At 39.3% G+C, this 13,188-nt stretch overlaps 1 protein-coding gene and 1 pseudogene across 1 annotated transcript in view; one reads left to right on the forward strand and one right to left on the reverse strand.

Moving 5' to 3' along the window:
• LOC104011387 (angiogenic factor with G patch and FHA domains 1-like) overlaps positions 1-10,658 on the reverse strand; it is a 34,248-nt gene extending 23,590 nt beyond the window's left edge. The window contains exons 1-5 of the mRNA XM_087762467.1: positions 10,264-10,658; positions 9,350-9,446; positions 8,689-8,894; positions 7,685-7,831; positions 4,299-4,487 (exon numbers count right to left, since the gene is read on the reverse strand). Coding sequence (XP_087618593.1) covers positions 4,299-4,487; positions 7,685-7,831; positions 8,689-8,894; positions 9,350-9,446; positions 10,264-10,434 — 810 coding nt within the window. The 5' untranslated portion in view covers positions 10,435-10,658. The remainder of the gene's footprint in view (positions 1-4,298; positions 4,488-7,684; positions 7,832-8,688; positions 8,895-9,349; positions 9,447-10,263) is intronic.
• LOC148055144 (uncharacterized) overlaps positions 10,433-13,188 on the forward strand; it is a 30,953-nt pseudogene continuing 28,197 nt past the window's right edge.

The raw sequence follows: 13,188 nt of genomic DNA on the forward strand, positions 1-13,188 counted from the left end.
AGAAGTAGCTAGGATGTGTCTGTAATGGAAAAGAATATGGCAAGAAGTGAATTTTGAGCACCACATTGAAATACGTAGCAGAATTTAGATGCAGGCTCTGACGTATGACTTTTTTTCCCCCCCAGAAATTATTTTTACAGTTTATTCTTAAACTACTATCTAATAAATTTTATTTCAAACAGCCCCAATCCAGCAAGTAGAACTACACTATCACTATTACACACAGTCTACTCCCCACCCTGTATGGAAACACGGGATCTTGATATTGGCCCAGGGATCACATTATCATTTATGCCACCTTTTGGGGTGTTTTGTTGTTGTTGTTGGTTTTAGGCATTTTGTTTGTTTGTTTTTGGGGTAATGTTTTTTGTTTTGTTTGTTCGTTTGTTTTTAAACTTTTCCAAATTTACTTATTTAAATGTTTTTCTCTTGCAGGAGATAATTATGATAATTTTTGCCCCACTTTTTTTGGCCTACCACTAGAAGAAGAAGTCAGAACTGAACTGATGCCTGAAAGTTCCGAAGTATTCCATCCATCCTCCTTAAGCAAGCTGCACATAGGCTATCTAATACTTTGTCCTGGCGAATAAAAATCCTGATCACCTATTAAAAGCAAGCATGTGGGCAGCATACTTAATTTCATAAGTTAAAAGAAAACTATTTGTAATATAGAAGTTTAGTGACCGAAAAGAATCTTTTTAAAGAAAGTTCTTATATAAATCAGGAACATTCCTTAAGAGATACTAAGCGCGAGTTCCCTTCCATTGTTTTTTTGCAAGTAGAAAAACATTCATTTTAGCAGAAGCTCACTAGTATTTTCTTGTTTGGTAATTCAGCTTGTAAGAAATACAATAATATTTTAACAGATTAATTTTATTCTTTAGATTCTCAGATTTATATTGCCTTTTGAAGAACACTGCAATATTTGTGGAGAATATACTTGCTATTTGTGTAGTGTTAAGCAACCCAAAGTACTAATTCTAAATAGATACTATACGTAAGATAGCCGAGCACATCAAATTCTTCACAATGGCCACAAACTAAATTGCAACTAAAAAAAAAAAAACCCCAGTGACCAGAAACAGAAAATTAACAGATAGACCATAACTGAGTCATTTTTAGATTAAAAAAAGAGATTAAATTTGGTTTAAATAGGAGTAAGTCATTCAGAAAATCACACACAATTTTTGCAAGAACTGTATAGCTACAACACAGCTACTAAGTTTCCTTATTTCTTGTATTTGACAACTTATAAGTAATACTCAATAGCTAACAATACTTGTTTACATTTAATCCTTTAATTGAAAAAGAAAGAAAACAAGTTTAACAGGTGCCCATGTACTTGAGGTCCTATATCTACTGCTCAATATCTTCCCTTGCTTCACATGCATATTCTTATAAACCACCTAATCTTCATCCAGGAATAATAATGTTTTTGGAGGTGTGACATTCCCAGAATTAGACCCTGGTATTGCTTTATTTACCACTGTTAGTGGTCCGCAGACCAGACAAAAAACAAACAAACAAACAAACCAACCAACCAACCAACCATTCTGCTACTTGTACTGGATGTAGAAAAAGAAAGTAGAGTAAAACCTACTTAGGTCAAGAAATTAGATAATGTTTGGAGGCATTTTTCAGGCTAGCAGCACAATTTAAGTAACCCATTGGGAAAAGCAATAATGAAATACTAATCTTCAAAATAATTGTAGCAACTTTAATAATTTAATCAGTATTTAGGGATAATTTTTATTTTAACTTTTTTTTTTGTCAAGAGTGGAAGAGGGAATAGAAGGAAAAGGGAGAAGGCTGGACATTAGCATGCAGGAAAGCATTTCAATAGACAATGCTTCAACTACAAAGTTCTACTTAAAACCAGACATTTTTGGTTTTGTTTTAGGATGTATAATACAATAACTAGCATGAACTGATTAGTGCCTTTAACAATACCAGACAAAACTGGACAATAATACTGCCAAGAAATACCATGCATCTATGAGCTGGATTGTGCAGCTAATGAACTATTTTTTCAGTTTTACAACAGAAAAATCTATAATCTTTTATTCTAATGTAACATTTTTTTAAACTAATGAACGAATTTCTTATAAGAACCACACAACAAAAATAAGGTATTTTAACTCAACTACGTAAGATATGACAGTAAGGTGCTTTTTTTTTTTTTTTTTTTTCCCCTAAATCTAACAGTGCATTTACACAAAATTGCACTGACAAAAAGGCTTTCTATTCTTTTTGAAGTTTAAAGTGGAAAGTAATTGTTTTAAGTTTCACTTTGTATTCTCCCTTTTTTGTTTTGAAACATGTCATACTATGACATGTACTGTTTGCAGATGCAGAGATCTGTGCACTATAGAATGTTTTAAATTTTTTTCCTGTTATCTTGTTGGTCGAACAAATTAATTCACAAATAAATCAAACTAATTCACTAACAATAAAACACATCATAAAAAGTGGATGTTTACCTCCTACCTTGTGACTGTGCAAGCTTCACACAAAAGATTTGTTAACAAGACCATCTACGTAAAAATATTTTATCAATATAAAATAAGCTAAAGACAAGTAGCTATTTGCAGTATAATCAGATGACAGAAGCAGATGGCGATGGGATCCCAAAAAGTAGTCAACATGCTAGGTCAGAGCTATATATGCCACAGAACTTTTATAAATACACTTGTAGATTTAGGTCAATATGTAACAGTTCACAACAGAACTAAATTTAAGAAATTTATTAATTGCACTATATGATAAAGGCTCATTCCTACAAGTTTTCCATGCTGCTTTCCTGACACATGATGAATAAAATTCTGTATTAACAACACCTTTTGAGAGTGGCAGAATGCTAATTCAGTAGTTGCACACAGCATGCCCAGAACTTGGATGATGGTAAACTCCTAGCTTCAACTGTATTAGCTCCCCTCTCTTAAGTCTAAAGGATTATTATACTTAGTGTTGCTAAGTATCCACCTCAAGCTTTCAAAATGGAATGGTTCACGTGACATTTTCTCAAAGAGTAGGAATTCCCATATTAGCCACAATTTATGTATAAAATATGTTATCAATCAACTACCCCTATCCATCTAACCTACCTTCACTGGTTCTTAATGTAAACAGTTTCCATTTTTAAATCTTTCAGAAGACCTCACTCCCAATACAAAATTTTTCAACTGTGTATTGATGCTATGTAACTATTAGGTAAGAGTACTTGTACACTAACACAGGTATTTTAGATTTCAACCATTCAGCTTGGCTGAGGCCTATATAATGAAATTATGCAATGGTTAAAGCAATAGCTTTAAAAATGCAAACTAAGGAGCACTGCAAACTAAAGGAATCATTACATTCAATTAAATCTTAAGTAATAAAATAAATTTGCAGAATAGGGCCATACAAATTTGATTCAACATCAGTAATAGTGTTCATTAAGAAAATGCTTCTTGAGGTTTAATAGTTATGTTACAATAGAGCTTCCAGTGTTTAGGAGCAAGTAACACTTTTCAAGGCACTCACTATGTACTATACGGTATGCTTTCTTAACAATCGGAAAACAACAGAAAGGAAGTTATGTTTTTTATAACTTAAAATACAAGTTAATTACAATAGGCATTTATTAATATGTACAGCGTATTCACACACTCTTGACAACAAAAATGTATTAACCAAATAAAATATCAATAGGAGAGCATAATATGCAAAGAATTAGAACTTCACAGACATTTCATCAATCCCAAATGATGGTAGAGATACAGTAAAATGTCAATGGAATGAACTTTGGAATACAGAGTCACAGAGAAGGGGGGTAGTGTGGTGTGTGAGTTTTCAAAACCTTCCTTCATTTTTAGATTCATCATGTAAATTAAAAAAAATAAACAACAACAAAAAAAACCAACAAAACCCAAAACCAAGACACTGAGGTAACACAATTTCTGATGTAAATCCAATCCACACAGTAGCCTAAATTCATTCTAGTGTGCTTGCTAATCAGAGAGCTTCACTGACACTCAAATTTAGAGATCTATACAGTTGTATAGTAATAAAAGAAAACTGAAAAACTGAGGGAATACAAGTTTAAGGTTTCATCCTTAATCACTCAATGGAAAAGTTATTTTAACACTAACTACATCTTAGCAACCTGCTGTATATAGTTTAAAGATGTTTGAATCCTTCAGAAAATAAGCATACATCCTCTAAATAAAACACAAACCCCACAACTCAAGTTGCATCATGAAAAAAACCCCAACCAAACAGGTTTTGCATTTCCTATCTATTAGTTCTAAAGTTACCTTATATTCATTTGCAGTCATCCACTCTGGTTCTCTTCTCTTCTTTTTTCCTTTTTTACCCTTGGTGTGCTGAGTACCAGAGGCCTGATAAGACTGCAGATCCACTCGTGAATGAAACTGGTATCGGCCACTTTCCACATCACAGTAGTAATAAATTCCAGTTGCTGGATCATAATACAGTTGATTTTCCTTTATAAGAAACAAAGAACAATGCTATCATTACTTCGATAAATACATTGTTCAAAAAAACCACACCCAGTTAAAGAACCACATACTAAGTTTTTAAAAAAAATACTCAAATGTACTAAAGAACTGTGGTGGGTTGACCCTGGCTGGCTGCCAGACCCCACCCAGCTGCTCTCTCACTCCCCCTCCTCAACAGGACAGAGGGAGAAAATAAGATGAAAAGCTCATGGGTCAAGATAAGGACAGGGAGATCACTTACCAATTACCATCATGGGCAAAGCAGATTCAACTTGGTGAAAATTAATTTAAGTCATTACCAGTTAAAAGAGTTGGAAGGTGAGAAACAAAAACACCTCTCCCTACCCTTTTTCCCAAGCTCAATTTCACTCTTTCATTCTCAACTCCTCTACCTATCTTCCCCCTTGCCTGAGCAGCGCAGGGGGAATGGGGGGTTGCAGTCAGTTCATAACAGTTCCTTTCTACTGCTCCTTCCTCCTCACACTTTTCCCCTGCCCCAGCATGGGTCCTTCCTATGGGATGCAGTCCTTCAGGATAAATCTGCTCCAGCATGGGCTCTCCACAGGCCACAGCTCCTTAATGAGCTGCTCTGGTGTGGGGTCTGCTCCAGTGCAGAGTCCTCCACAGACTCCAGTGTTGATATCTGCTCCGGCATGGTCCTCTTGCATGGGCTGCAGGGAATTGCCTGCTCCACCATGGTCCTCTTCCTCACGCTGTGGGGAACTGCCTGCTCTGGTGCTTGGAGCACCTCCTCCCTCTCCTTTGACACTGGTGTTCACAGGGTTGTTTCTCACGCTCCCTCCCACCACACACACTCCGCTGTGCAGCATTTTGCCCTTTCTTAAACATGCTTTCAGAGAGGCACCACCAGCTTCTCTGATGGGCTCAGCTGTGTCCTGCAGTGGAGCTGCTGTGGAACTGGCTGGAACCAGCTATGTCTAGGCAGCCTCTGACCTCTTCTCACAGAGGTCACCCCTGCAGCCCCCTGCCCCACTACTAAAACCTTGCCACGTAAACCCAATACAAGAACGTTTCCTGTAATTCAGAACACTTACTGAACAAGAGAATATACTTTATTCTTTTGTGTAATTGTATCATAAACTGTAATCTATAGCCCTAAACAAACATTTACATATCTAACTATATGTGGTGGTGACATCCCCCCCCCCTTCCTGGACTGCTTTACAGTCCCAGTAACTCCCATCAAAACTTGGCCTTTGTGTAACGAGTTTGACGGTTAAGTGTCCCTTGACCGTATCAGAAACTTTTACATGGCTAAGGTGGAAGCAGCACTGTCTGTCCCAGGGAGGCAGCCCTGACAACCTTGGACATATTTTGTGTCTGTACCAGTCGCCTCCTGACAGCCTTGGGGCCTATCTTATCCGGGTTGTAACTCAGGAGGATCTGTACCAGCATCACTGGAATTTTTGAGAACTTTAGTAATTTCCAACACGGGCTGTGAAAGTAGAATGGAAATTTACTGATGCCTAAAGTCAATCATCTCGCGATCCTATAAACAGCGGTACTAAGCGAGACCCTTTGAGCTCTCCTGGACCACAGCGGGCTGCACCAGAATCTCCCTCTGAGTGGGACGCCTCTCAGAGTTTGCGAACTTCTAAGTTTGCATACAGAGGCCTGGCAATGGGACCTGAGCCGATCTCCGTCGCTCTTCGCTCCTTGAGGTTAGACTTTCGCCTGTTGAGACAATCATTTAAAGTGAGTATTTCACTAAACCCGAGGGGAATTTTTATAGGTGCCTTTAACTGTGCATATTGCATTTTTACTAAACTTGAGTGATTTTTCAATAGGTGCCTTTATCTGCACGTATTTCAATAGGTACCTTCATCTGCGCATATAGTGAGTACTTAGGCCTATTGTGTGATTGTGTGTGTGTGTGAATTGATTCAAATATTGTAGTAAACCTCATTTAATCACTTTGTAGATGCCAAATTAGTCAATGATTAGTTACTACTAAATTCTTGTGATTTTCTCCTTGCTGCAAACAAACCATAAACTGCTGCTAACATATATAATCCTTAGACATAAACCATTGACCAAGTCTGGGACTAGGATTGGATCCAGCCGCACCTAGGCTCCTCTCTGAGAAGGAGTTTAGAAAGCAAGGGGGTCCATTCTGAACCTCATGACTCAACGGGAGGGCCCCCTTTTCCTCCTTGTATTTTCTTTGGGCTCGATTTCCTCTTTCTTTCTCTTTATTTATATATATATATTCCATTCATTTAATAAGTAATAGAGTGAACCTTGCCATCGAATTCTGTTAAATCACACTTTTATAGATTTCTATTAAAATCACTATTTGCAAATATCTTTGATGGTGATTCTTTAAGCGGCCTAACCACTCATCTGTAACACTATATCCACAAACTATTTCAAAAGCAATGGTATCATTTGAGAGTTTAAAAATTAAGTCCAGAAGCATCCCTGAAAATAAAACAAGTAGTTTTGTGCACCACATGCACTTTTTTTTTTTTTTAATTGATTTGAATGTAATGCTGAAACAAAACCTCTGTTTTCAGCACAGTAGTTCCACTGGGATTTGTGACAGTGTATATATCTATCTATATATGCATGTACATATACACACACCTCATAGGAAAAAGAGAAACTCCCCAACAGCTCTCTTATGAAAAATGTATAGCAGAAGTTAGCCATTATGGAATTTTGATCCACTGTCTGACATCATTTTTAAAGAATTATTTTCTCTCCTGTAACATCAAACTAGTTGGTAGCAGTACTCATCTAAATTACCTATTTCTTGTATTTTCTCTCAACACACTTTTCACTGTGGAGAAGCCACTGACTTAGGGTCAGCAATCTGTCTTGTTCTGAACAAGTCATCTTTTAGCTTAAGCTTTTAATTTTGAAAGAGTTACAGAGCAGCTTTAGAGTATAAAATTTCTATAATGCCAAGCAAGTTAAAGATCCAGGAGACATCAAAAAGAACTGAATGAAAATCTAAATTTATTTCTCAGCCTGATATTGAATTATTTCAGTCAAATTAAAAATAACTAATTAACAAACTTCCATTACTATTAGTCTTCAGTAACATGTTTTTCAAATCAAAGTCAGCTTGGATCTTAGTTCTCTGCTCACATCAACTTTTACTACTTAAATTTTTGCAATAGAGAAAAAATGCCAAGTGTTTTGAAAATGAAGCTTACCGAATTATAGTAGAATCCAGTGCTATGGTCATAATACAATCCTGTATTTTCATCGTAAATAAATCCAGTTTGTGAAACAGCAGCTTCTGCGGCAGCTCTCAAGCTCTCCACCAAAGAACCCTCTGGTACTGAAGTATCTTCTGCTTCCTGAGACCAGAAAGTAAGAAATTAAATTTTCTTCTAAAAAGAACCTCCTTGGTTCTTTGGCATTTTACAATGCCCTATTTTAAATAAAACAAATTAGTGCTCTATGGACTTGGATTATTTCAAGAACTATTAGACAAGGCGGCAAAAATCTAGCTGTAATTTACCAATAAACTCCCGCTGATTTCAGTGGGACCAAGATTTCATCCTGTGCCTTTCATTTTCCCCAACCTTTATTCAAAAGCAGTTAACATCAAAAATACACAGTGAATGTCTTTCAGTACATTCCTAAAATAGATTTCTGCTCTCCATTCCACTTCAGTTGCTAGATGCTAAGGCACAAAATCAGTTAAGCAAGTGAGATGATCTAAGAGAAGGCTGGATAGCAGGGGAAAAAAAAAAACAAAGCCACAACAAAATAAACAAATTAAAAAGCCCAACAACTTTCTTCTCCTTATATGTTATATCAGTGGAGGGGAAAGAAGAAAAAAAAAAAAGTACATGGCCATATTAAACATTCTGTTGATAAAAAAATGCCATGCTTTCAGTGCTTCCAGCCTATGTTGGACATATGCTTTAGAATGTGCACACTTTAAAAAAAAACAAAAACCAAACAAACAAAAAAACCCACCACACACAAACCCAACAACAAATCTAGGACTATGTTACACTCAGAACATACTACAAAAAGAACTAGTTTCAAAGCACAATAATGTTTGTCTGCTATCATCAGCACCAGACCATCACAAAAAATCATTTCATACAATGACATCAAGACCAAAAGCACATCTTTTAAATGAAATTAAATATTAATAGAGTATTAACTTCAAAATTGGTAAAACCCCAAACAGTTCTATAACCTGTGAATTCTGGATGAAATTTTCCTCTTCTCCACCTTCAGCAACTTCAGTGCTATCCATCCTTAAAGGAATATTAGCACCTGTCTGCAATTCCTCTGTGGAATTATGCTCAGTGCCTTCAGTCCCATGATTGTGCTGCACTGGTAGTTCAGATGCACAATCCTGAGTATCAGTGTGATTGTAATAATTTTCATAACAGTAATAATCTGCAGGGGAAAAAAAAAGTTGAAGTTGCATAAATTAGCAAAGCAATATTTTACACAACGCAGTTTAAGGATCCTAAATCTTAAACTGGAAATTTATGCATATAAATAGTCTAACAAGTATCAATTATTAGGTAGTGCCTCCACTTTGAATTTATTCTACTCTTACTGAATAAATTATGTCTTGTTTTAATGTACTTTAAAAATTGTTAAAACGTGCATGTGTGTAACGTATGAGATTACTATGTATCAGATTACTATGGCACGAATTCCGCTACAGTCCATGCTACATTATATCCTGTTCTAAAAGGAATAGCTTGAAATATAGGAAATGGTCCAAAAGACAATGTCAGGTTACTGAGTTTAATGCAGCTAAGGATACGGACTTGAAGTGTATTTTATATTAAAAAAGATTCAGAATAAGATACCAGTTAACATCACTGTTCTATGCTCTCTACCTGCTTGTGACCATGCAGCATAGTCCTCTGTCTGTACTTCTACACTAGACTTATCTTTCTCCTTCCTATTATGGGTTTCCTTAGTGAGCTCTTCAACCTGAAAGAAAAACAGCATGTTACAGAACACAAAGCTGCATTTTAGCAGTCTATGTCAGAAAAGAATACCATCCTATTTTACATTCTATAATTCAGACAAAACATAATTGCATTGTAACTATTTCAAATCAATCTTTATTTTGCAGGAGACAATTATCTACGTGAATGGTTGTCATAATGAAAAACATAATTTCTGCTCACAAAGGGTATAACAATAAAGGAAAGCACTTAGGAGGAAAAAGAAAAACTTAACCAAGGTTATTTTTAAGATACCCAATCTGAAAAGTTGAATAACCACTGTTTCGTGGTGACGAACTGTGGCGTTTATGAAACGTCCCTATTTTGCATAAGCATCTGTGGGACAGTTCTTCCATTCTTCCTTTACCTCGCTTCTTTTATTAAGCTTCTTTCCTTCTGCTAAACATAATTTTTCCTTCTGACTGCAAAAGTAACTTTGCGGCTGAGAAGAAATTATCATTCTCACCACCACCACCACCTGTCGAGCCAAGCCGCTAGAGCCAAACGTTAAACGTTGACTCAGGAAAGCAAACTAGAGCCAGCAGCAGTAGCACTTTCTCTGGTCCCTGAAGTCGCGCAGGCCAGGAGAGCCTGGCGGGCTCTGGGAGGCACGGGATCCACAAGCTCAGCCCTGAGTGGAAGGGCACGGCGGGGGGACTCGGCAAGCTCTAGGTGGAGGGACCGAGGGGTACCCGATCGGGGGGCGAAGCAGCAGGGATGCCTGACAGGGCTGGGGCCGGGTGCCGCCCGGCCCGGAGAAGAGAGGGGCGGGGAAGCCGGTTCCCGGGGCAGGGGCCTACCTGTTTCCTCAACGCCTCGCTGCCCTCCCGCGCCTCGCGGTAGAGGCGCTCGGTGCGGCGCAGCCGGCGCTGCGCCCACTCCAGCTGCCTGCGGCAGGCGGCCAGGTCCGCCTCCAGTGCCACCACCCGCTCCCGCAGAGCCCGCTGCGCGCTGCCGGGCGGGGAGGCCATGCCCGCCCGCTCCTCAGCGCCCACCCGCCGGTCGTCACCCGGCACATGGGACAAAGCAGCGACGGTAGCCCCGCCCGCCGGCCCCAGTCATGGCGCCCCAGGCGTGCGCGAGAACAGCAACAGTGGCGACGGGGTCCCGCACCCCTCCGCTGCGCGCACGCGAGCTTCACGCAACGGCACCGCTGCGGGAAAAGCTTCCCCGCAGCGCGCGAGAACCTGCCCGCGGGGCGAAAATACGGCGCAACGCAGAAGGGACCGGGAGAAGCAGAAAGTGATATCCATGGGAGAGAGTGCGCATGCACCTGGCCCCAGCTTGCTGTTGCTAGGCGACGCGCTGGGGCGAGCCAGGGCCCACGTCCGATAAAACCAGCTGTGGGCGAGAAACTCTTGAAGAATCGTAAACTGTTAGTTGGGGTGTCAGTGTGGTTCATGGCAGAGAAGCAGAGTTAGAGAGAAGCTGAGGGATGCCTAGAAACCGTTAAAGAGAACCGGGGTGTTAAGCTCGGGGCCTGTACAGAGTAGTCTTAGGGCTGGAAGTGCTTGAAATCTGTTAATGGCCTCAACCCAGTATCTGCACTTGGTCCTGCCAGGGAGAGCTTGTTGCTGTATTCTAAGGTATCACCTGTAACACATAATAGAGTAAAATATAATTCTAGCATGTACAATATTCTACAAAAGTACAGTATATTTTTGCTTGTGGTTTTGGGGGTTTTGTTTGTTTTTTTGGGGGGGTGGTTTTTGATATTTTTTTTTGAGGTTTCTCAGTTTATACTATGGCAAACTGCTTCATGTCCTGCCTAGAAATGGCACTATGTGGAGAGTATTGCAATTATAGTGGTCTGAGCAGCATTCAAGGCTACTGTGTTAAATCTGTGCAGAGAATTGCAGTTTTGCACTCCTGTATAAATTTCTGTTACTGAGATTTCTAGAGGCAGCTGTAGAGGATTCTTGGGGTATTTCCCCACAGCCCCATCTCAATATGATAATGATATCCCGCAGAAAGTGGAATTTTCCCACTGAGCAAAACTACGAACCATCTGTGCTCTGAGAAAGGAATCTGGGAAGGAGCTAAAAGATAAGAAAGTATTTGTTTAATCAACGAACCGTGGAAAACTAACAACTATACCCTTGAAGAAGAGCTAACAGACTGATAAAAGGGAACATCTTGGCACCAAAAACTGGATGGTGGCCAGAAAAACAGGAAGTCTGATAAAACTGCAGTAACTGGGTGAAAGGTAGATGCGGCGAGGGGAGATTGGGACCACCGACTCAATTCAGGACCGAAAAGACTTGCCCCCCCACACCTGAAAGGAGCAGCAGCAGCGTTGGTTTGTTTCTACACATTGGTTTTTGTAACGTAGGGAGGAAATCCCTTGTTTTGTATTTAGAATTTTGGTGTGTATGAAATGCTGGTTTAGGTTTTTCAGTACCGAAATGGGTTCCACTGCTTCCACGGAGGCTCCTCTTTGTTCTCCCTTAGGATGCATCCTAAATAATTGGAGTAAATTTGGAGGGGACCCCATGACCAGGAATAAATTAAAACGGTATTGTAATCAATGGTGGCCACAATATCAACTGGATGATGGTGAAATATGGCCTGAAAATGGGTCTTTGAAATACAACGCTATATTACAATTAATATTGTTTTGTCGGAGAAATGGGATGGGGTACCATATGTCGATTTGTTCTTTGCTTTAAGAAACGACTGGGATGTTAGAAAGAAATGTGGTCTGGTGGATTTGAAGGAAAAAAAAAACAAAAAAAAGAAAAAGGGTTTGTGCTGTGCCAATTGTAAGATGAAAAAACCCAGGTCAGAAGACACGGAGGAAGATACTCAGCTATTGGTAGCCCCTCCGAAACAATTAGAATTGAGTGGGGAGGAAAATGAAACTGCTAGCCCTGTAGCTGGAAAAAGTAGGGGATGGAGACCTATAATCCAGGCTTGTCTTAGGCAGGCTGTAGGACCTGAAGGAACACCGGTGTATGTACATGTACCATTTACTACTTCGGATTTATTAAACTGGAAACAGGCAGTTGGGTCTTATCGGAATAATCCTGAGGGGTTGTATATTAAGACCGTAATGATGACTCACAATCCTAATTGGGGAGATATACAAGCCCTTTTGGAATTTTTGTTTACCTATGAGGAAAGGAGGGTAGTCCTAGAAAAGGCTTGAGAGGGACTGGACCAACAGTAAGGAGGAGTACCCAGTGCTGACACATATCTCCCAAGGGAAGATCCAGGGTGGAACCCTAATACAAGCAAAGGATTAGAGAGTGTGAAAGAGTATCAAAAACTAATTCTATATGGAATCCAAAATGGGGTAGAAAAGCCCAAAAAAAGACTTCTCTTCCCTTGGATGCACCGGTTCACCCATTCCAGCCAGGAGACGCGGTCTATGTACGAACCTGGAAAGACGAACTGTTGAAAGAAAAGTGGAAAGGACCTTATACCGTGCTATTGAAAACATACTGTGGTCAAGGTAGAGGGAATTAATTCCTGGATTCATTATACACGAGTAAAAAGAGCGCTGAGGCCTGATCAAGATAAATAGTCTTTCACACTGACTTTGATTGACTAGAAACCTTCAATAAATTGGTCTGGAAAACAGGACTGGCCTATGTAGAAATTGAATGCCCATAGTTATAGAACATCCCCCGCAGCGTTGTTAATCTAACTTTGCTGAGATGAAAATTGTAAATATTATAGTTGTATATTTAGTATTTGCTGTCTGTGAAGGAAATTTAGTCTTA

The sequence above is a fragment of the Nipponia nippon genome, unplaced genomic scaffold, assembly GCF_047370975.1.
Source record: "Nipponia nippon isolate SJK-2023a ecotype South Korea unplaced genomic scaffold, ASM4737097v1 scaffold_26, whole genome shotgun sequence".
NCBI lineage: Eukaryota > Metazoa > Chordata > Aves > Pelecaniformes > Threskiornithidae > Nipponia > Nipponia nippon.